At 39.1% G+C, this 24,840-nt stretch overlaps 1 protein-coding gene across 5 annotated transcripts in view; it reads right to left on the reverse strand.

Annotated features, from left to right (window-relative positions):
- Positions 1 to 24,840, reverse strand: part of Pcmtd1 (protein-L-isoaspartate (D-aspartate) O-methyltransferase domain containing 1) — an 81,289-nt gene that overhangs the window by 30,961 nt on the left and 25,488 nt on the right. For 3 of the 5 annotated variants that reach the window (XR_008214017.1, XM_052718777.1, XM_052718778.1), the window contains exon 2: positions 17,546 to 17,967. The exons of the other annotated variants lie outside the window; for them this stretch is intronic. Coding sequence is in view for 2 of the 3 variants with exons in the window: in XM_052718777.1 (XP_052574737.1) it covers positions 17,546 to 17,852 (307 nt within the window). In the remaining variant the exon portion in view is untranslated. The remainder of the gene's footprint in view (positions 1 to 17,545; positions 17,968 to 24,840) is intronic. 5 annotated transcript variants of the gene reach the window in all.

The raw sequence follows: 24,840 nt of genomic DNA on the forward strand, positions 1-24,840 counted from the left end.
CTCAAACAATGGGAATGGTGAAGATCAACACCGGAGGCTGTCCTCTGACCACTACAATCACTCCATGGTATACATGCACCGCACCCCATCCGACCCACACACAAAATGTTAAAGCCACACATGCTTCAAGGTCATCTTCAGTTATACGCCAAGGCCAACATGGGTTACAAGAGAACCCGTCACAGGAACAGAGGAAAGAGAGGATAAAAGAAATGGGGGGCGGGGGAGACTACCAACGTTTATATTTTTTAAAAGTATTACCATATACATCAAACACAACAGTAAAAGTTGCCAAGGGAGAAAAAAAGAAACAGTACTCTAGATGAAATGTAAATGTAACTTTGTATTCAATACATCTTGATGTTACTTATTCACATAAGCCAAGGAAGAAAAAATTTTATGAAACAATAAGGCTTCATTTCTATAATATACAGTTTTAAAGAGAAAATACTAACAGTTGATGCAATTTTTTGTTTGTTTGTTTGTTGGTTTTTCAAGACAGGGTTTCTCTGTGTAGCTTTGCGCCTTTCCTGGATCTCACTCTGTAGACCAGGCTGGCCTCGAACTCACAGGGATCCACCTGCCTCTGCCTCCCGAGTGCTGGGATTAAAGGCGTGTGCCACCACTGCCCGGCAGTTGATGCAACTTTTAACAATTAACTTTTAAAGAGAAAATAGAGTCAGTTTATTAAAACAAGTAAGAGTTATTAAGAAATATCTAGTTATTCTATATATTAGAAATTATTTTTAAGACTTACTGAAGCTCATTTATAATAACAAATAACAAAATTCCAATGCAATAAACTCTAAATACCAATTATCTTCTTTTAACAACTGTACCTAGCCCTAACCAGCTCATTTATACATCAGTTAGTCAATAATTAAAGTATACATGTAAAGGTCAATGACACTAGGCATTTTACAGTAACTATTTTCTACTTATAGCTGTGTCACCTTCATGTGATATCCCACAGTTGGACAATGAGATGTGGTACTACAGACACCTGTTTGACAGCCATCAAGGAAACCCAAAAACTTTACATTACACAAATGAGGCTCACTCGGCTTTTAGCATTTTCTAGAAAGCTAATCCATAAAACACAGCCCAAACAAAAAGGACTCCCTAACACATACCTGGAAGAATTGAAGGGAGGAAATGACCAGATCTACAATTTCAGGTAAAAACACTATGGCCAAACAGCACTGCATGGTTGTTCTTCTTCCCCATGGAGCAAACTAGGATTAGTCAATTACTTCCTGAAGACTATTTCTTACCCTAAAAGGAATCCTGAGGATCTACCACTGCTTACTTAAAAGAGCCTCATTTGCTGTGAACTGTAGCACAGGTAACAAACCATCAGAAACTAGGATGCGCCCCATCCCTACATACAGACTGGTCAGCGACACAAGCAACAATAACCTAAATGGAGTTCTAACCATGATGGCACAGGAATAACTTAAAAGCAGGCAAAATTTGACCTGTTAAAAGCCATCATGCCTGGGTCCTACTGCCGACAGGCCAAAGGCAACCCTCTGGGTTGTGGCCTGGTCAGGCTCAAGTAATAACATACAACTATACCCTTCTAATTATTATACAAAGTCCAATCTGGCTTTCTAAATGAACTGATGGCAATTCAAGCTAGTCTTGAATTCTCAGTAATCTTCTTGCTTCTAGATGGGATTTTAGGCATGTATCACCATGCCCAGCTCAGCCTGAGTGATTCTTAAAGATGACTTGAACCATTCAAATCTCTGTGCTCATTTGTAAAGTAATACCAAGACTTAACAACTATTAATATAAAAGCATTTTTGGCTAAACCTTAATATTTACCATAAGGGGGAGTAGATGAATTGGTTATTTGGTTTCTATGAAACCAATATAAAGTTAATGATATTAAAATACACATACAAACCAGGTAGTGGTAGCGCTTGCCTTTAATCCCAGCACTTGGGAGGCAGAGGCAGATGGATCTCTGTGAATTCAAGGCCAGCCTGTTCTACAAAGCTAGTTTGAGGACAGGCTCCAAAGCTACAAAGCAACCCTGTCTTGAAAAACCAAAAAAAAAAAAAAAAAAAAAAAAAACCAAAAAAAAACCCACATATAAAATATCTTTTAATAAATTACATTATCAGTAACTCTAGTTATATAAGATAAGACTTTAGGAAGTGTAAAACTAAAATTGCAGATCATAGATCACAACAGGTAAAAAGTGAATTATAAATGCCAACAATGTGTCAAAACATAAACAGTCAGGTTAAGTAGCACATGCATATAATCCTAGTACCTGGGAAGTAAAAGCAGGAGGATCAGGAGTTCAAGATCACTCTTAGCTACACAGCAGAATATTTGAGCAAACTGTGTAAAGATGTGTTGTTTTTACCTTGCCCGCCTAAGGCACCTGATCGGTTTAGCAAAGAGCTGAATGGCCAATAGCTAGGCAGGAGAAGTTAAGTAGGACTTCTGGGCAGGGATAGAAATTCTGGATGAATCTAGGTGTATGAAGGAGACACCAGCAAGACAGCAACAGAGTCAGACATACAGAATGGAAGAAAGGTAAACAGTCATTTGGCAGAATGTAGATTAATAGAAACAAGTTAAATTAAGTTGTAAAAACTACACATAAACAAGCCTAAGCTAAAGGCCAAGCTTTCATAATTAATAGTATGTCTCCATGTCATTATTTGTGGGCTGGCAATCCAAAGAAAGTTTGATGAGAGAGTTTGTTATATCTGGTGCCCAACGTCTGGCACATATATCCACATTGGGCCTGAAAAAGCTGAAAAAAAGTTCTGAACACAAAGTCAGACACAGCCTCTTGGTGACCACGGTCTCTTAGGCTTGGTGCTCACAGGGTACAGAGGCATGGTTCCTTTAAGAAGCTCTGCTGTGCAGCTGAGCACTTGAGCAGCTGGCACACTACTTGGGCAGGAGACTAGATAGAAACACCTGCCTCAGCGCAGACACAACTTTCCAGAGCTGCGACAGTCGGCACAGCAGTAGCCTAGCAGTTTAAGGTTTGGCTCATGTGGTCAGAGAAACACTGCAGATGAGAAAAAAAATGCCAGATCTAGGCCAAAACACCATCTAAACAGGTACAGTATGCTTGAAAATGTGCTTAGGTGATGAAGAAAAGAAAATGGGTATAGACGTCATAGAAAAATAAATAGTTTAAAAAAATGAAGTCTTTAAAGAAACAGTAAGTAACATAATTAAACCAGTCTATGTATTTTAAGGATATTTTAACTTCAGAAGGGAAGTCAGGAAATGTGCTGCGTTGGAAGAAGAAGTCATAGCTTTTGTTTCCTATAGAAACAAAACTAAGCAAAGGTAGTTAGATTCAAGGATCTCTTTCTGAAAACATTAACAAAGGGATATAGGAATGATTATTTAATCTACTTTTAAACTAAAAGGCAACTATTAATCTCAAAATTTATAAGGATCAGATTTGACCGGGTGAGACCTCCTGAAAATCTTGGCTACAGACATGAAGGAAAAAACAAGAAAAACTACAAGACAAGTGACAAATGGGCTGGTCCCTCTGCATGGGAACAGCTCTGAGATTGAATGAGACATGATAAATCTTGTTAGCTACAGAGTCCTTAGAGTCGGAAGTTTCCCCAGTCCCACCCAGCCCCATGGTCCCGCAGCTGCTTATAAAGTAATCACTCAGAGGCTTAATTACAAACTGTATGAACAATGGCTTAAGTTTCCTGCTAGCTAGCTCTATCATCTTAAATTATCCCATTTCTATTAACCTATGTTTTGCCATTGGCTGTGGCATTGCCGGTCTACTGGCATGTTGCTCCTTGGGCAGCAGGATGGCATCTCTCCTGTCTTTTCTTCATCTTTCTTCTTCCTGTCTCTCTCTTGGATTTCCCACCTACCTATAACCTAATTTGCCATAGGCCAGAGCAGCTTCTTTATTAACCAATCATAGCAACACATATTCACAGCATACAGAAAGACCATCCCACAGCAAGTCCTCATGACATTATTATATGCCATCCTTTCATACAGCATGGATGGAGAATTATATTACAGTATGGATATGCAGTTCAAAGGGACTTACAGAGTTGACAGATAACTTTTACCTACTCAAACATGAAACAAAACATCATCTTTAGCTGCCTTGTACACAACATACATTCCATACCTGTGGTAATGCAGATGTATGTTACCCTTAACATTTTTCAGAAAAAAAGGACCAGACAGTAATACAGACAAGTAGCCCAGGTGATCCAGTCTCTCAGAATGCCTCTGCTTCAGCTTCCTCAAAATTCTACATCTAGAATAACTTCAAAGTGGTTAGCTGAGATGGTAGAGTCTCATAGACTACTCCAGTCAGGACTTCAGATAAGTCCTGCACATTCCAATCACACTGAGACTGGACAACCGCTAGCTCTCCCAGGACTTGACCATTATCTTAATTTTCTCAGGGTCCCCTAACGATGCTGTTGCCCCCAACATCAGCATTTTAAGAACACAATGCCCACATTCCCAAGAGGTGGGGTGACTGATTTTTCGTCATTCAGTGAGTTACGGATGTTTATCATCATTTGGGGGATTGGTTGAAAGTTGTTATTGGTCATGGTGGGGGGGGGGAACTAAGCAAAGGTGGTTAGATTCAAGGATCTCTTTGTGAAAACATTAACAAGGGGAATGATAGGATAAAGAGGTAGATTATTTAATCTACTTTTAAACTATAAAGCAACTATTAATCTCAAATATTTTATACTGGTATAGATTTTTATATATTGACACAAATTTAACATTATTTTTATTTTATATTTCTGTACTCTTAAGGGATTTTTGCATATTGATACAAATCTAAGGTTATTTTTTGTTACAACATACTATATATACACACACACACACAGACACACACACACACACACACACACACACACACACACACACACACACGTTTCTACTCTTGTTTAAGGTATTGTTCCTATGCAGCTCATTTAAAAATTTAATGTGAAGTTCTAGTCCTTGAAAGCTATTATTGCAAAGTGCTTTGGATAATTAAGAAATGCAGATTAGTAGTTAATCATCTATAACAATCACACTTATAGTCATGTTCAGTATGTTTTTAAGGTCAAACAGATATATTTTAGATAGACAGGTGGTCCTCAAACACTTTGGAGATCTACAGAATATGGCACTTAAGATGTTTTAATAACATATGGCTTTTCATGACAATGAGATACATCTGCTTCTGGCAGCACCAATCTACTTCAAAGAAGATGATGGGCATCAAAGAACCTCCGTATGGAGTTTGCTTTCTATGTGGAAAAGCTAGCCATTGGACAAGAAACTGCCCTTGCTTCAGCTGTTGACAATATGCTGTCCAAACTGGAAAAGCAGGACACAAAAGAAGGTGACTACTGAACTTTGCCAAAACAAGGTAGGACAGTCCTTCAAAATTCCTGCTTCACAGGAAAGTCTGTCAGATATTCTAGATCTATAAGCCAAAGATGGATGCCCCAACATTGCAAAGGAACCATGGGTGACTGTCCTAGCAGCCAGATGTCTCTGTCATTTCTATAGTTTGGGAAGTTACTTGCTCTGCATTTCCTGTTCAGTCAGTTACTATTTTATCCTTCTCAGGTCTCTGATGGGATTGAAGACTAGATAGTTATAACATCTTCTTTATTAGTAAATTTAGAAAAGAAACTTACAAAGGAGATGTAAAGTTTATAAGGTTGAGAAACATAAAAGCTGAAGTTGTTTAAGAAAATGCCTTAAGGTCTAAAAGGATATTTTTATGCTAGTAATACAAGTTATGATAGAAAGTGTATAAAAGGTATAAAACTCTGAACTCATTAAGATGAGATAGTTTATCCAAACTTGCCAAATACAAATGGACAGGTCATTGTGAATGCAATCCTTACTTGATAATTGTTCTTACTGTATATAGTTTTATTGTGTTAGAGTTAAAACTTTTCCTTTTTATTCAGACAAAAAGGGGAAATGTTGCAGGATATTTGAGCAAACTGTGTAAAGATATGTTACTGTTTTACCTTGCTTGCCTCAGGCACCTGGCTATTGTAATAGAGAGCTGAATGGCCAATAGCTAGGCAGTAGAGGTAAGTAAGGCGGGACTTCCAGGTACAGAGAGGAACTCGGATGAATCTAGGCATGTGAGGAAGACACCAGTGAGACACTGAGGGAGTGTCAGTCCTACAGATGGAGGAGAGGTAAAAAGCCACATGGCAGAATGTAGATTATAGAAACAGGCTAATTTATGGTATGTGAGCTAGCTTGGAACAATCCTAAACTAAAAGCTTAGCTTTCAATAATTAATAATAAGTCTCTGTGTCATTTTCAGGTTGGTGGTCCAAAGAAAGTCTGAGAGCTTGCTAACCTCAATGCCAACCTAAACTACATGGGCTATATCACCACAATAAAACTAGACATGTGGGTAGATGTGTGTGTGTGTGTGTGTGTGTGTGTGTGTGTGTGTGTGTGTGTGTGTCAAAGTTCCTCACATTCTATCTAACATTGATTAAAGACAACTACTGCCTAACTTTTCCTAAGTCTTGTCATGTAATAGTTTAGTGACTCTACAGATGAGAAACTTAATTCTCCCTTCTCTAGGTTTGGAAAGAGTCTCAAGAAAAGGTCCTAGAACTTACTAACAACATCCGGAAAGGCACCAGACTCTTCTAAGTCTATGGATATAACTACTACTTCCTTCTTACTTCATTTTAGTAATTTTTTTTTTTTTTGTGACAGTGCCTCATGAGTTTTTTGTTGTTGCTACTGGCTTTTTGAGGCATGGTCTCATTGTAGTTCAGGCTGGCTTTGAACTCTTGATTTTGCTATGCAATTAATGATTTTCTTAAATTTATGACTCTCCTGACTCCACCTCACATACACAATTTATGCAGCTTTATATCTTGAAACAAATTATTTTTAACAAAATTTATTTCCCCAGAATTTTCATTGGCTTTTTCTTCCTTTTTTTTTAATGGGACATTGTAAGGTAGCTCAGGCTGGCCTTCAACTTTAATCCCCCTGATTTGTGCTGGGATTATGAGAACCACTACAACGCCCACCTCATATTTAGTACACCTGAAAGTAACCAGGGTCAGCAATGACTGAAGCACTGTAATGGGATTTACTGAGCAGAGTGAAGAAGAGCTAATAAAAGCATTGCTATGGTTCTCTATTGGGCATTCTCAGCAACTGGTATAGGATATAATGTAAATATTTCAGGAAAATATGGTAAATGAAAGAAATTGCAATCTATAACAAAACTAATATAAGAGTAAGTAAATCTTACAAATGAATATATTAGACTCAAAACTTATTTAATAGAAAAATCTTTACAATTCATTAAATATTTTCTTTTTACCTGTAAGGCAAACTTTCTTGTTGCTTCAAGCCAACTATCATCCCTATTGACATCCATCACATAAATATTATTTAAAAATCTAGGTGTCTTTGGGGTTTTATGTTACTGTGGAAGTGGAAAGATCACTGAAGTAAAAGGAAGAAAAGGGGAAGCTATTTAAAAGCATGTCTTTTAATACTTTGGAGCTTTGAGTCCTGGAAATGACTTTGTTGCCTCCTCAACAACTTAAGATTAAAGAGGCTGATACTCAAGCCTCTACCTTCAGTTTAGAAGCAAACTGCACCTTTCACCAAGAGAAACGGGAGGAAAAGAATGACACTTTTGTAGTGTGTGGAAAAGAAATGAGGGAAGGATTGTGTTGAGGACAGGGTAATTTCTTGTGTACGCTGAAGAAGAAATAGAATGTGGACCACATGTGTAAGGATGAAGACTGACAGTACTCTCCAAGTCCATGCCCAGAACTGGGTAGGTATACTCTGAAGTTGTGGAAACTCATGGATCCTTTACATTCAAAGATACTCAAAACAAAAGAGAAATCCATCCTTCACTATAGGTTAAAGCCAAAGAAATTAAAAAAAAAAATGGACAAAGCATTTACAAAAACAAGAGAAGGAGATCTGGAAATTAGACATTCAAGGACAGGGAGAAAGAGTGTTACAAAACACTGTCTTCAGGATATGACATGTCCTGGCACTGACAATCATAAAAACACAGCTGCTGGGGGATGTTTATCTGTATGCTATGAATATATATTGTTCCCATTGATTAATAAATAAGCTGCTATAGCAAGGCAGCTTAGAGGCAGGTAGGAAATCCAAGGAGAGAGAAAGGAAAGAGAAAGGGAAAAACCAGCCTGCCGCCCAAGGAGCAACATGCCATCAGACCAGTAAAGTCACAGAATACCTGGCAAAACATAGATTAATAGAAATGGGTTCATTTAAGATGTAAGAGCAAGAGGTCTGCCATAGGCCATACAGTTTGTAAATAATATTAAGCCTCTAAGTGATAATCTATAAGCGGCTGTGGGACCAAGGGGCTGGGAGAGACCAGAGAAACCTTCCAGCTACACACAGCAGCTGTGGATGTCTACACAAGATCTACATACGACTGTTCCGTCACCACTGTGTTATGGATGAGGGGAAGGGGATGCTCCTGAGGCCCCAACCCTTCCTGATGAGTTATTAGCAGGGGACAGGTGTCATTTTCTTCAGTGGTGTAGCCAATGGGAAGTTACCCATGCACCAGTAAATAGATCCTACTGTGCTCATACACTTAACCCTAATTAAAATCAGTGTGGGGAAAAAAAGAGAAATAAAGACAGAAAGACAGATGAAGAGAGGAAGACTAATGGAAAGAAGGGACTCAACAAGAGCAGAAGAGGGTAGTGAAGGAATACGATCACAACAGATTGCATGAATCTCAGTCTCTCAACCTCTCCCTCTCCCTCTCCCCCTCTCTCTCTCTCTCTCTCTCTCTCACACACACACACACACACACACACACAAATAAAATTCCAGGAATGTAATAGGCTAACTCTGTCAGAAGGCAGACTCAAACAGAATGTTAAGACCAGTTCCAGAGAAGACAAAAACCTCCCTGCAGACCAAGCATGCCTGTGGATTACAATCAACACTGAACCAGCCTAAGAACAACTGCACAACAGGAAGAAATAATTTTATAGCTGTGAGCTTTGATACTACTAGATTGGTTCATGAATTCTTTCACACACACAGGGAAACAAATGCAAAAAGGTAATAATTTTCTGAAAATATCTATTCTATTCTTCTGGTAGTTATGTTCTGTAAAGTCCAGCAGGCATCAATAAACACTGAACCACTATCACTAGGTGTAGTTGTAAGTTTCTCTGGTCCCACATTTCTATGGTCTCACCCGACCCCACAGTCCCACAATCGTTTATAAAATAATCACTCAGAGGCTTAATATTAACTGCAAATTACATGGCCTATGGTTCAGCCTTCTTGTTAGCTAGCTCTTACAACTTAACCCATTTGTATTAATCTATGTATGGCAACATATTCCATGGCTTTACCTGAATCCCATTACATGTTGCTCCTTGGACGGCAGTTTGGCGTCTCCCCTACTTCTCATTTCTTCTCTCACTATCTCTCTTGGATTTTCCCACTTGGCTCCATCCTTCCCTGCCATAGGTCAATGCAGCTTTATTTATTAGCCAATGGGAGCAACACATATTCATAGCATACAGAAAGACATCCCACAGCACTAGGGGACACGTGTGTGTGTGTGTGTGTGTGTGTGTGTGTGTGTGTGTGTGTGTGTGTGTATAAAATAAGTTATAATTTTACATACTAAAAACTCATCCTGATAGAATTTGCTTAATTTTATATCTAAAATGAGCTCAGAATGTGCCTTGTCTAAGAGCCCCATGGACTGGTACCAAGAGTTCAGACTGAAGCTCTCCTCACTGGCCTCAGTGCAATGCAATTTCTTGCCCAATACAAGCAGAAGAGAGGTCAGCCCTGCAACACTTCTGCTGGGAACATACAACAGGAATTCAGTATCTCTGCTCCTATGCACAAGGTCAACAAATGACACCAAAAGTGCTGCACTCATGGGTCACAAAAGCAGTACACTCATGGGAGCTATAAAAGCACTGCATTCGCCAGACTGTGGTAGCATGAGCCTTTAATCCTAGCACTCAGGAGGCAGAGGCAGGTAGATCACTGTGCATTTGAGGCGAGATTGGTCTACAAAATGAGTTCCAATACAGCCAGCTGTTACACAGAGAAACCCTATCTCCAAAAAAAAAAAAAAAAAAAAAGAAAGAAAGAAAGAAAAAGAAAAACACATAATATTCATGGGGCTACAAAAGCATTGCACTCATTGGGAAGGATGCCACAAAAGCAGTGCACTCATCAGGTTTACGACTAAATTTACTCAAACAAGCAAATCCTCGCAAAAAGCAAAAAAGGACCATTTGCTATACAGATGATCCAAATTGGGGGGATGTTAATCCCAAAGATAGTCAGGTGAACCATTTAGAAAACTTTCCTATCACTGAGATTTCCTCATACTTTGTAAACAATGTTTAATGTAATAAAACTAGAGAAGCAATTATTCCAAAAATGAACTATTCCATGCTATGTTATCTGCATACTCTTTGCTGCTATTATTACCGTAAAGGATAATAGTAATAACCATAAAGAAAATCACCAGCATATCAACTTTTAGAGGTAGCAGCAATAACAGGCACAGATGACTCAATATTCTACCAGAGACACTTATGCATCCACGCTCATTGATGCTCTAGTCACAAAAGCAGGCAAATGAAACCAGCTTAGATATCCATCAACTGGACTATTATTCAGCTGTAAAGAAAAATGAAATTAGCAGGAAAATGGATGAAACTGGAGTAAATATAAAACAAGGTAGCCCAGGACCAGAAAGAAATGCTGTGCTCTCTCATATAGGTGCTCCTAGTTTCTAATTGCTACATATATGCATCTAGGTAGAATAACGGCTGCAAAACCAGCAAAGTCCATAAGACAAGAAAAAGGAGGTTTTAAGAGGGGAGTAGAGAAGACACTAGAACACATGAGATGAAGAGAGATGCTGATGGCAAAAGCATACAATGAGGCCTGGACAGATGGTTTAGAGGTTAAGAGCACTAGCTATTCTCCCAGAGGTCCTGAGTTCAATTCCCAGCAACCACATGGTGGCTTACAACCATCTCTCATGAGATCTGGTGCCCTCTTCTGGCCAGATATGGCACCCTCTTCTGGCCTGCAGGGATACATGCAGGCAGAACACTATATCTATAATAAATAAATAAATCTTTAAAAAAAAAAAAAGCACACAATGGTGAAAGAAAAGGCAGGAAGGAGAATGGGCTGGAAATCAAAAGGAAGTAGGTATAAAAATGCCAGAAAGAAGCCTATTACTTTAAAAACTAATTTTTAAAGGGGAAAAAAAAAGAACCATGCTAATAATGAAATGCAGGGTGTTAGGATAGAAAACAAGATGCACAGATGCCTATGTAGGACTAAACAGTAAAGTGTATACAACAAGGCATTTTGACAGCTTAAGTGTGATAAGTCTAAGAGAAAACATTCTTAAAAGATTTGTTCATAACCAAAAGCAAGTCACTTATTAAGAATGATATTCACAATAACTAAAAGAAATCTTTTCTTTAAAAAAATTTTTTTTAATTTTTATTTTATGTGTACTGGTGTTTTACCTGGAAGTATGTATGTCTGTCTTGAAGTTACAGATAGTTGTGAGCTGCCATGCGGGTGCTGAGAATTGAACCTGGGTATTCTGGAAGACCAGTCAGTGCTCTTTTTTTTTTTTTTTTTTTAAAGATTTATTTATTTATTATGTATACTGCATGTATGACTGCAGGCCAGAAGAGGGCACCAGATCTCATTACAGATGGTCGTGAGCCACCATGTGGGTGCTGGGAATTGAACTCAGGACCTCTGGAAGAGCAGTCAGTGCTCTTAACGACTGAGCTATCTCTCAAGTCCCCCAGAAATCTTTCCTTAAAACATGGGATAGAAGATCAAGACTAAAAACAACGCTTAATGTAAAAAATAGAATTTCCCTTAGCACGAAACAAGCCATTTGCAGAATGTGTTCTATCTCATCAGGAACTGGGGTCAGACCACTTTAAAGAGGTCCTTACAAAAACCTGAAGAAACATAAAATTCTATGCTAATAAATGCTTATATTCAAAGCATAAAGGAATACAAACAATAATAACAACTAATAAGTATTTTATATTCCTGGTAGTGGGTTTCTCTGCTGATGTAATCAAGCCAAATTACTAAGACCAGGTTTAATCTGAGCAAAGCATTCCCAGGTAATATTGGACTGGAGCTTAAATACCCTGTAGGTGCAATCTTGAGGAGCTTTGGGGGAGGAGTTGCCACTTGGTGAGCTTTCTGAGAGGGAGCAGGCTTTGGAATGAGTGAGGCTAGAACAGAGCTTTCATCTTAAACAACATGCATCAAATATGGGAAACCTTTGCATAGACATTGCACCAATGCTATGCAAATGACCAACTAGTAGTGACGAGATGCTCACTTCATTAATTATGGAAGTGCCAAACTGAAACTCCAATGAGACAATTCACATCCACTAAGACAGCTACTAAAGGCCTCCTCCTCTTCTCCTTTATTATTTTTATTTTATTTTATTTATCTTTTTAAGGCAGTGCCTCCTGTATCCCAGGCTGGCTTGGAACTTGTTGTGTAGCCAATGATGACCTCGAATTTTTGATCTTCTTGCCTCCACCTCCCAAGTGCTAAATTTTAGGCTTGTAACACCATGTCCAGATTATGGGATGCTCGAGATGGAACCAAGGGCTTCCTGCATGCTAGGCAACTATTCTACCAATAGGCCTCCGCTCCCACTTTGAGACAGTATTTCACTGTGTAACCCAGGTTGACTTCAACCATTGGTCTCTAACATCCCTCTGCTTCAGCCTACCGAATACTGAGTATTGGGAGGGTAGGCATGTGCTACCATGCCCAACTGAAGCTCCATTTTGCTTTTTGTTTTTATGTTTTTTTAACTAAGCATGGCAATTAGCCTAGAGCAAAAGCCAAGACTTAATATCATTTTTAAGATTTATTTTATTTTATTATGTATACAGTGTTCTGTGTGTTTGCCTCCATGCCAGAAGAAAGCATCAGATCTCACTACAGATGGTGTGAGCTGGGAATTGAACTCTGAACCTCTGGAAGAGCAGTCAGTGCTCTTAACTTCTGAGTCATCTCTCCAGCCCAGGCTCAGATTCTTAGAAAGGAGGTGTAGTTCAGTGGTAGAGTAAATGCATGTGTAGCATACACAAGGCCCTAAGTTTGGTCCACACCCAGCAGAGATGGAAATACACAGACCACTGACACAGATATAACACTGAGTGTCAATGAGGATGTTGAAAAAACAAAATCTCAAACTATGTTGGTGGGAATGTAAAACACTGATGCCACATTTTAAGTCTGGCAATTTCTTAAAAAGGCAAATATAATTTTACCTTCAGCCCAACAATTCCAGTTCTAAGATCTACTCGGGAGAAATAAATTGTCCACACAAGAGTTCCTACAGGATTCCCATGGTAGTGCTCCCCAAAAGCCAAAAATAGTAGCTCAAACACCAGTCTACTGTGAATTGATAAAAAGAAAGGGGAAAAAAAAGTACAATGACATTGATTACTCAGTCACAGACTCCAGCATGTGAATTGTGAAGCTACAGCTAGGTGACAGAAACGAGATGCAAAAAACCACTGTGTGATCCCACTGCTATTAAAGGTCCAGAAAGGCAATCTGTAGGTGTAACTGGCTGCCAAGACTACAGTGGGAACCAAAAGTGGATACTACTGAATACAACAGAGGCTTTTAAAGATTAGATCTTGACAAAGTTTATGCAATTCTAGTTTTATTAAAAACCCGAGTTGATGACTTAAAAATGTGTAAACTTTTATTTTATGTGTTTTGGTATTTTGCCTGCATGTGTGAAGTTGTTAGATCCTGGAGTAAACTTGAGGCTGGAGAGACAGCCTGGCTAAGAGTACTGGCTGCTCTTCTAATTCATTCCCAGCACCCACACAGCAGCTTATAACCTTTTTAACACCAGTCCCAGGGGATCCAATGCCCTCTTCTGGGCTCCAAAGGCACGAGGCACACATGTGTTGCACAGATAGACATACATGCTGGCCAAACATTCATACACATACAATAAAAATGAAGGGGAGAAAATGGTAAGCTTTCAGGCACATAAACCATACCTGATTAAAGCAAGAGGAAATGGGGGAGAGCATACACACATGTAAACACTGAGAGAGAACATGTGTGAACAAAGGTAATATAAGCATTCTGAATAAGGATCATTTAGCATCCTGTGATAAAAGGCATGTAGACCAAATAGGATGGTAGCACACACCAGCCCCTCCGAACAAGCTGGCAGTGAGTTCCCTACTTGTAGCCTGCTTTACCTTAGGAGTGCTTGCTGGAGCAATCATCACCGTGTCAGTATCCACAGCACTGGAATGATTCTGGGAATCTCCTTAGTTACTTCTGCTAACTAGAGAATTAGTAAGAGACTAAGAAAAATCTTTAAGTTGGATAAATGTATGTATACATTACTGGTTCTATTATGAACTATAATTTTTGTAGTATAGGTTCTATCAGGAAAATAGGAATACAACCCTTGCCAAAAAGGAACAGAATAGGGAGGAACCACCCCTACCTGAATCAGCAGCTATAAGAATAACAATAATGATGATGGTTTGGTATTTAATTCAATTTTAAAAGGTAAAAGATTTGGGAGGCTTTTTTTTCTCTTCTCTCCATCTTCAACTTAATTACACAGGAACAAAGAAAGTGCTGAGATGTCCTTTGTAAAAATCCTGAGCTCTGGGAAGACAGTTAAGAAGTGTGCAGAACAGAATTTATTTTTAATCTGAAATTGAAAATGATGTTCCAATGCAACATATTAGGATTTGAAGTGATCTACTTTCCAAGTCTGGGGCAAAATTAAATTTATAGATAATTGCTTCAAAATACTTTAATTGTTAAAAAAAAAAATCTGGGATAAAAACAAAAAACAAAACTCTAACTTTTCCTCGCTAAACAAGAATGCTCTATATCCCAGTTTCTGAAGTGAGACAAGAATTCTCAGCCGGGTGGTGGTGGCGGCGGTGGCGGCAGTGCACGCCTTTAATCCCAGCACTCAGGAGGCAGAGCAGGTGGATCTATGTGAGTTCAAGGCCAGCCTGATCTACAGAGTGAGATCCAGGACAGGCACTAAAACTACACAGAGAAACCCTATCTCGAAAAAAAAACAAAAAACAAAAAAACAAACAAACAGAATTCCTTAAGGGGCATCATTTCCCTTGACTGCATATTACCAAATCAAAGATGCCCTGCTCTCCCAGCTTCTGCCTGGATCCCTGTAACAGAACTATGGCAAGCACAAGCTGAGGAGAGAGATTCTGTAAATGTGGCTGCTGTGCAGGGCAGGACCAAACACAATTCACAGCCTCAGAATTACAGGCTATGTGTAAGCACCGCTCCAGGTCCAACCCTCTGATTTAATACACAGAACACAAATCCAAGTATAGGGGCATAGCATAGGGATTCGGCTTCCAGAGCAGATTAATGAATTAACACTCAGCTATAACCACTGCTTCACACATTCTCTTTATGTCTTCCTTTTTAAGTACTACCTTTTTCACCAATTGTACAGTCCTAATAAAAAGAAAAATAACTATACTTTGGTTTTAATTATGCAGGATGGCAAATACATCTTGAGACAGTATCTAGTAGCTGTGGTCATATACTAAGCTACAGGTCCATGGCTTGCTGGACACCAAGAGGAAATACCTAACAAGGGTCTGTTTCCTCCACGCTGGGCCATGAACTAAAAAACAAGATAACATAGTTCGAGGTCTGTTTAAAAGTAAAATTGGTCACAGAATGTAATTATTACAGGTGCCTGGGGCTAGTAAGCCTGCTAATTATGAAACACACCTCATACTGCCTTTGGTTGGACTGATTCCCTAGCAGGTGTCAGAAAGGTAGACCATGGGGAAAAACAGATTAACTGTCTTAAAACCTAGAGATCCTTTTCTCAATGAGCCTCTACTAAACAGAAGTAATAGACACAAGCTGTTCTTTTCAGAGGACAGAAAAGAACATAAAACCAATGTAAGGTTCTAAGTTTCCCTTTTGTGGTAAAAGAAAAATTTAGTGATTTAATGCCATTTTTTTAACCAGCTGAAATCAAAGACTAATTCAGTTGTAGAAAAGACCACATATGTTTTAATGAAACAATTCACAGGCTTCATGACTAAATCACATGACTAGGAAAGCATGGTACAAGCCACTGCTTAGGAAAAGAGATTTCAGCCCTGAAAATACCTGACAGTGACAAACTGCGACTGTATTTACCTGGCCACAGTGGACAGAGCCACCCTATGATAATGTGTGTCATTCTCTACAGCCTTCACTACTCCCCACTACTGTAGGATGACTGGAACATGACTCTTAGGCCTCTAACTTTGGCATATATGTCAACTACTGCACCCGTCACAGTAGATGAGAACTGTTAATTTTCTTTCTTGTAAACCAGTCCTCAGCCATGGATGAAAGGTTTATGCCATACATCTTAATGCTATACCTTAACTGTTCCCACACAGCCCAGTCTGTGTGACGAGTGAAATTAATAGGTTAGTGACTTCATGGATGCTCATTTTCTATTCAACATGTCTTATATAGCCAATGTTCCTCTATCCACAAATTTTTCACCAGTAATCCGAATATCCAGCTTCCTAGCTAGTGATTTCAGATTTAACCTCTCTGTACTTTAGTTCATTCACCTATATAGCAAGATTAATAATAACATATTCTTCAAAGGACTCTTGCGAACACTGAGTTACAGAGTTGAGTACAATACTAGCACTCATTTTGAGTGTTTACTAAGCTCTTCAAAGGCAAAAATCTTGGTCCCTTTTGATCCCTGCTCTATGCCTACACCAGAAACAATGCATGGTACAACAGACAAAATATGCTGCAATATGCCTTCTGTGACTTTTCCCCAGTCTCTTGCTTTGATCCACAAGGTCACATGATCTAAGTCCCACAAGCCTGTCTCCAAAACTGACACAACTACCTTTCCACTTAAAATGGGACACTGATAAGATGGTCAAAAATTGTTTATCAGCAGTTAGAACACTTTACATATTCCTAATACTCCTGAGCTTCTTGCCCATCAGTTACTTTCTTGGAGTGGGGGCCGGAGTGGGAGAGTCTCATGTTTCCCAGGCTGGCCTCAAACTCACTATGTAGTATGATACTAAGGACAACTTTGATTTCTGATTCTCCTACCACCGTGTTGGTATGTGAAATATTGAGTCAAAACCAGGACTTTGTGCATGCTAGTTAAGTATCCAGCCCTAGCTGATTTCAAGCATTGACATACTATATCTTTATCTACCGTAACTAGACACAACAGTGCAAGAGCTGACCAACCATTAGGTTCAGGGCTGGGAAAGAGGAGATTTCAACTATGTGTTTCCACACCTAAGTAAAAACTATAAATAGACACATTCAGACATACTAGATTTAGTTACAAAAACTGTAGGTCATGAAGAGCCACGCAAACTGAGCTCACTTTATAAATAGAAATTTACAAAAATAAAATTACCTAAAATTAAGCCCACCATTGTACTTAAATATCCGGTTCCACTTCCCAGGTTAAGAAAAGATAATCCTGGTTGAAGTTTCAAAGCTTCCATAACTTCAGAATAAATGCAAGGTGCTGACAAGTGTATGTTCCCGTGCTTCCAGGCTAAGTCTTTGTAAGCATTGTCTCTGTAGCCTTCCAGATAGTAATCTCCACGGTCAATGGCTCTGAAGGCTTGCTCTACTCTTTCAGTGCGGATGTACTGAGCTTCTTTAAGGTTATCAATTAAGTCATCATTATCTTCCCCAGCACTCACAGCTCCTCCCATGACAGTATTCAAATCAAATCATAAGTTAAAATATATCGGAATTAGTAGAAATGGCTTCCAATAATGTGTGCTTTTTCTTTTTAATATTGAACTTGATTTCCAAAAAAAATTAAACCTGGAAAAGAGTAAAAACAAACAAGTTTAAATTAATGTGTCATTAATATTTAACTACCATTTTCCATGAATACATTCTGTTCTAGCCACAGTGCTAAATGACTTAAATACACTATTTTACTTAATTCTTTTAACAACCATGGAAGTTAGAAAACCAGGGCTCAGAATTTAAATTAACTAGTACTGGTCCTATATGGTGATCATGATCACATATCCAGAGATGAACTGATCATAACTGCATGCAGTTTAAAATTCAATTAGTTGACTTATTAGTCAGATTTCACGTGGTTACAGGCAGCTACCAGGTGGCTGCCACACTGGACAGTGTTGGTCTAGAAAATGAGACTGCTGCATCTTAGTATCAGACCTTTCCGATTCAAAGCATGGCTCTAAATCACTTAGCCCCATTTATAGTAAGAGTAATCCTGGTTTAATGACTTAAAATTCCTGACCTTAGAAGCTAATAATGTTACATGGTATACATTTTAAATATATTTCATATAATATTTATTACTGAAAAACTAGGAAAAAAAATACAAAAACAAAAAGGAGCCAGGCATGGTGAGAAAGCATTTCTGTAATTCCAGCACTAAGAAATCGAAGGCTGGAGGTTCATAAGCTCAAGGTCAGCCTGAACTTTCAAATTTAAAAAAGCCAGATTCACTGTTTTAATTCATGCACATGTACAAACACAATGACTGCTTTGTTCGAAAATTTTTGTTACAACAAATAATGAGACTACAAGCTTTTATTAACAAGCCTAATTGTTTAGCACTGGAACATCATGCATAGATACACTTAAAACTAAAAGTAAATATTAAAAAAACTCTTGGAATGCTCATTTACATCTGGCATGTCTAGATACTTCAAATAAAAGGTTTCCAGAATGAGACTTCTGGAAGTTAACAGCAGACTGATATCTCTTTGTGGCAGTAACACTATGAAGCATGATCTCGGTGGGAAAGGATGCTATCACTTCACAATACTTTTTTTCACTAGACAGATGGAGGTGGGGCATGGACCATCCATCTTTGTATAAATGAGTTTGAATAAACGACAGCTGAATGAAATACTTCAACATCACACGAGAGAACAATGGGGACACCATGTAAGGTGACCCTGCCCTCTGTAAGAGAGTTCCTTAGAGACTCTGAAGACACAGAAGCCCCAGATTGCTTTTCTACATTACAAGAACAGGGGTCAACAGTACAATGTTGGCTAGCATCACTTCTTTGGGGACACAAGTTTTTTATTTTTCATTTTCTCCCTTTCCTGCATACACAATTAAGAAACTGACCCATGAGTTTCTCTGAATTCAATATACTCATGACTGTATGCAACTTATATAGTATATCCACTATGAAGTATTAAAAATTCTCTATCGCCGGGCGGTGGTGACGCACGCCTTTAATCCCAGCACTCAGGGAGGCAGAGGCAGGCAGATCTCTGAGTTAGAGGCCAGCCTGGCATACAGAGCGAGATCCAGGAAAGACACAAAGCTACACAGAAAAACCCTGTCTCGAAAAAAAATAAAATAAAATTCTCTATCAAGATCCACTCAGATTTCTGCTCAAAGATGCTGTGGTGGTTTGAATGAAAATGAGCCCCCATAGGCTCATAGGGACTGGAACTATTGGGAAGTGTGGTCTTATTCTAGTAGGGGTGGCCTAGTTGGAGAAAGTGTGTTTCTGGGAGTGTGCTTTGTGGTTTCAGAAGCTCAAGCCAGGCCCAGTGTCTCTCTCTTCCTACTCCCTGCCAATCCAGGTGTGGAACTCTCAGCTACCTGTCCAACACCAAGTCTGCCTGCATCCCACCATGCTGATAATGAAGTAAACTTCTGAAATATAAGCCAGTCCCAATTAAGTGTTTTCCTTTATAAAAATTGTCGTGATCCTGGTATCTCTTTGTGGCAATAGAAACCCTAAAGATACCTAACTGCCTGGGGAAGCCAGAAGAGGGCATCAGATTCCCCCGAAGCTAAAGCTGCACAGCTGTGAGCCACCTGACATAGGTGCTGGGAACAAAACTTGGGTCCTCTGGAAGAGTAGAAAGGGCTCTTAATCATTGAGCCAGGTTTATTTTACTTTTTAAGGGACGTAACCTCTAAGTACATCTGTCAACTTTTTCATCTTGCACTGAATGAATCAGTTCTCAAAACAGGAATTTAAATGACATTAGGCAAAGAAACAGTCTCTGTTGGTATCTAATATGGCACTTACCTAACAATTTTACAAGAGTAGTTTGGATTACAAATAGACATTTAATGAATAGCTTGACTATGAAAGATAGAAAAATGATTTCCTTAGTATTAGTTCCAAGGCTTAAGAAGAAAGTGACCCTTCTTAGTTTATCATGAAATTCATCCTGTTCAAAACTACATAGTAGGGGGGCTGGAGAGATGGCTCAGAGGTTAAGAGCACTGACTGCACTTCCAGAGGTCCTGAGTTCAATTCCCAGCAACCACATGGTGGCTCACAACCATCTGTAATGAGATCTGGTGCCCTCTTCTGTTTACATAATAAATAAATAAATTTAAAAAAAAACTACATAGTAGGCATATGATAAACAATGTACACTTTGTATACAGTTATTGCTTCCTCAAGGTGATTGGGTAAGTAATATTTCACCCTCTCAACAATTTCCTCCACACACAAAAGAACTGCAAGAGTCTAACAGAACTTTGCTATGGCAATGATGTACTTTAAAGTATAACATCACAGGGACACAGCAGTATATTCTTGATTGGTCCAGAAATCAGGACGATTATAGTGACTCTTATCTTGTGTCTACAGCACAATCTTAGGACCAAGGACTATCAGCTGGAATTTGGTATTCCAGTACTGGATCTCCACAAACTTATGTTTGTTAACTTGCTGCTGCCATGGGAACAGTGGCAGGACATTCCAGTCACTTGAAACCTGTTTTCCTTTGAAAGGAACTGTTTTAGCTTGTGTCAAAATGCCCTATGTTCTTTTAATTGGTGAAGAAAATATTTTTATGAATGGTTCTGTGTTTAATGTATCATGGCTTAATTGCATTTTAACCAATTATATTTCCCAAATGGATAATCATACTCATGTAATAGTGTTAAAACAACCTTCATTTGTAATATTGCCAGTATATATGAGTGATCCATGGTTTGATGATAAAGGGTTACAAGCGACTGAGGATATTAAGAAAGCTTTAAGCAGACAGAAGTGTACTGCTTGGGGGGCTTGCCACCCAGCTCCCAAATAAATACATGGAGTTGTATTCTTACATATAAACGCCCTCCATTAGCTTGGCTTATTTCTAGCCAGTTTCTCTTAATTTAAATCCTCTTTTTCCTTTCCTCACTCCTCCCTCCCTCTTCTCATATTTCTTCTCCTATTTATCCTCTCTCTCCTGCCAGGCTACTGACTGTTTGGCTCTTTATTAGACTAATCAGACTAGACAGGCAAGGTAACAGCTTCACAGAGTTAAACAAATGCAACATAAAAGAATGCAACACATCTTTGCATCACTAAACAAATATTCCACAGCATATATGAACGTAACATATCTTAAGCTAACATTCCACAACAGTATGGTGTGTGTGTGTGTGTGTGTGTGTGTGTGTGTGTGTGTGTGTGTGTATGTGTACACCCAGGGGTCTGGACCTGGAGTTACAGATGGCTGTGAGCCTCCATGGAATCCAAATCCCTAGAATCCTCAGCTAGATCAGCCAGTACTGTTATCTAGTGGGTCTGCTAAGCCAACTCCAGGCCATCTCTTGGTGAGACAGAGGCAAATATTAATAAATAAACAACTACCACTATTCACTGGCAGAAATCTTTCACAATGTTTTATTACTAAACATCACAATAAGCCAAAAAGAAAGAAGGGAGGACTCTTACCACGTTCACCTTGAAGAGAGAAATCACACATTAAAAAAGACGGAGTGCTGTACTTCAAAAGAGTCTGGAAGAACACAAAATGAGACCTGGACCCAAAGTGAAACTGAAGACAGCTTCCTTAAAGGCACACATGGTGAAAGAGATTGTGTGTTGAGGAACTCAATCACAAAAATAAGACTTTTGAGAAATTACCTACAGCTGGCACTTTCTAGAGTCTTAACAATTTTTCCCTGTAAACCAGTGATTCCTCTTCCTTTTTTTGGCATGGACCCTTTTCCATGGTCTCACCAAATTTATGGACCTTCTCCTACTGAAAAACCAAACAAATTAGAATTTTTACATATAACTTAAGAAGACTCTTAAACACCTCAAAACCCAGAAGACCTACTTCTAATTTTAAAAATCTATTGTAGGCAACATGAGCTAATCAAGAGATTTTTAACAAGAACAGGACAATTTTATCTCCATTTAGCAAATGCTTTTTGGGTGGGCTGTTGTGGAATATTAGCTTAAGATGTTTTACATTCATTTATGCTGTGGAATATTTGTTTAGTGATGCAAAGATGTGTTGCATTCTTTTATGTTGCATTTGTTAAACTCTGTGAAGCTGTGTTACTTTGCCTGCCTAAAACATCTGATTGGTCTAGTAAAGAGACAAATGGTCAATAGCCCGGCAGGAGAGAGAGGATAGGCAGGGCTGCCAGGCAGAGAGGATAAATAGGAGAAGAAATATGAGAAGAGGGAGGGAGGAGGGAGGAAAGGAGAAGGGAAGGATGATTCCAGGGGCCAGCTACCCAGCCACACAGCCAGCCATGGAGTAAGAAGTAAAAAGAAGTATATAGAATACAGAAAGGTAAAAGCACAGAGGCAAAAGGTAGATGGGATAATTTAAGTTAAGAGAAGCTGGCTAGAAATAAGCCAAGCTAATGAAGGGCATTCATAAGTAAGAATAAGTCTCCATGTATTTATTTGGGAGCTGGGTGGTGGGCCCCCAAAGAGTACAAAACAAAACAACACAACTACAATGGGTCAATCTGCCTACAGATCTATGGTAATAGGTCTGACCCCAAGCACTTCAGGGGATGAAAAAATTAACACAGAAACAAAAGATGGTGCATGAATCCATGGCAGGATCCAGTCTTCATGTTCTATTAGGAGACCAGATGTAAACAAAAGGCGACAAGGAAACCCCGGAAATGACCATACAGTGTTCTTCCTTTATCTGTTGTATTTTCTTTTCCCATAATGAGGTGTTAACTCATCATCTCTCATGGTCTGAAATATTAAGTGGAAAACTCCAGATATAAGCAATTCCCAAACAGTCTGATGAAATCCAATACTGCTGTGGTCCATCCCAGTCAGGATGTAAGCCGTGCCTCTACCCAGCTACTGATACTATACCTGCATCTGGCATCCCTCTTGTGGCCCCAAGATTAGAGTAACCCTAATGTATTAGTAGATGGTTACATACTAATGCCAATATTCATTTTCCTTCATCTCATCATGTAAATCCATCACTCATTTTAGCCTTAAGGACACACATAACTGGGAATAAAAGGCTGGAAAAATACTCCAAGCAGATGGTAACCAAAAGAGAGCAAAGAGCCAGGATTGTTGGTTCATGCCTGTAATGCCAGCACTCAGGAGGATCAGGAGTCATATTAAGTATGTTTTTTGAGCATAATGGAGTAAAAACAAACTCAGTTGGCAGGAGAAACTCTGGAAAATTCACAAGTACTTGAAAATGAAACATTAAATGTTCCCTAACAACCTACAGTCAAAGAACTCAAGGAAAATTTTTTTAATAACTTCAAAAAATTGAAACTGAAAAATCAACATCCCAAAGATGCACCAAGTTAGGACAAGAGCCAAGTTACTCAAGAGGCTGAAGCACAAGAGTCACAATTGGGATTAGCTTGTGCTAGCCAGGAGTTGATAAAATTTAAGGCCAACCTGGGAAATAGAGAGATCTTGTCACAAAAAGGAGCCAGGAATGGTGGTATATGTCTGTAATCCCAACATATGGAAAGTAGAAGAGGATCAGAGGCTACAGCCATCCTTGGTTACATAGTAAGCTTGAGGCCAGCCAGGGATATGTGAAATCTTCCTTCAAAACTGAAACTGGAAGCAGAGGAGGGGAAAAGGCTGAGATAAAGCTCAAGGATAGAGTTCTTGCCCAGCATGCACAAGTCCCTTGGTTCAATCCCCAGTGGCTTTGAATCCCTTAGGATCACCATAAGGGATGAAATATCTCGTGGTCCAAGTCTATGATCCCAGCATAGGAGCGGGGTGGTGGGGTGATCTCAAATAGACCACACTGCTTAATTATGATATTTAAACCTAACCCTCATGTAAGGACATGAAGATGGACTGGGGAAGTCACTGGATCTCAATGTCCCTCTCCCCACTGTGGCCATATCAAACAAATCCTGTTATCCTACTTTTCACTATTAACTTGATTTTTAATTGGTTTATTGTAGATGGGTGACCAACCCTGGGCTGTGAGGACACATGCACTAAACTTAACTCTAATAACACAGAGGAGTAAATTTACCACTGTAAAAGGATGATAGGTGAGGGGCAACCACCTCTCCCTAGGACACTGGACAGGTTGTAAACACTGTAAAAACACTATTCATGTCAATATTAAGTTCCCTAAATTCTTACTAAAAGTACTCCTTCTGGTACTCACCTTTTCTGTAAATAAGCAGAGACTAGAGACTCTGGGGCATGGAACAATCTGATTCCCTAATTAGTAGCTATTAGAATTACCCTGGCTGCATGAGCAAAAGGACTATCAATCAGTCTACCAGACTACTACCTGTATGCCAACACCAGATGTTCTGAACACATTGTGTGTGTCTTAGTTACTGTTCTATTGTTGTGAGGAGATACCATGACCAAGGCCATTTATAAAATAAAGCATTTAATAGGGGGCTTGCTTAGTTTCAGAAAGTTAGTCCATAAACATCATGGTGTAGAGCAGAGGAGCAGGCAGG

Source organism: Peromyscus californicus, unplaced genomic scaffold, assembly GCF_007827085.1.
Source record: "Peromyscus californicus insignis strain IS unplaced genomic scaffold, ASM782708v3 Scaffold_5__1_contigs__length_169319896, whole genome shotgun sequence".
In the NCBI taxonomy this organism is placed as follows: domain Eukaryota; kingdom Metazoa; phylum Chordata; class Mammalia; order Rodentia; family Cricetidae; genus Peromyscus; species Peromyscus californicus.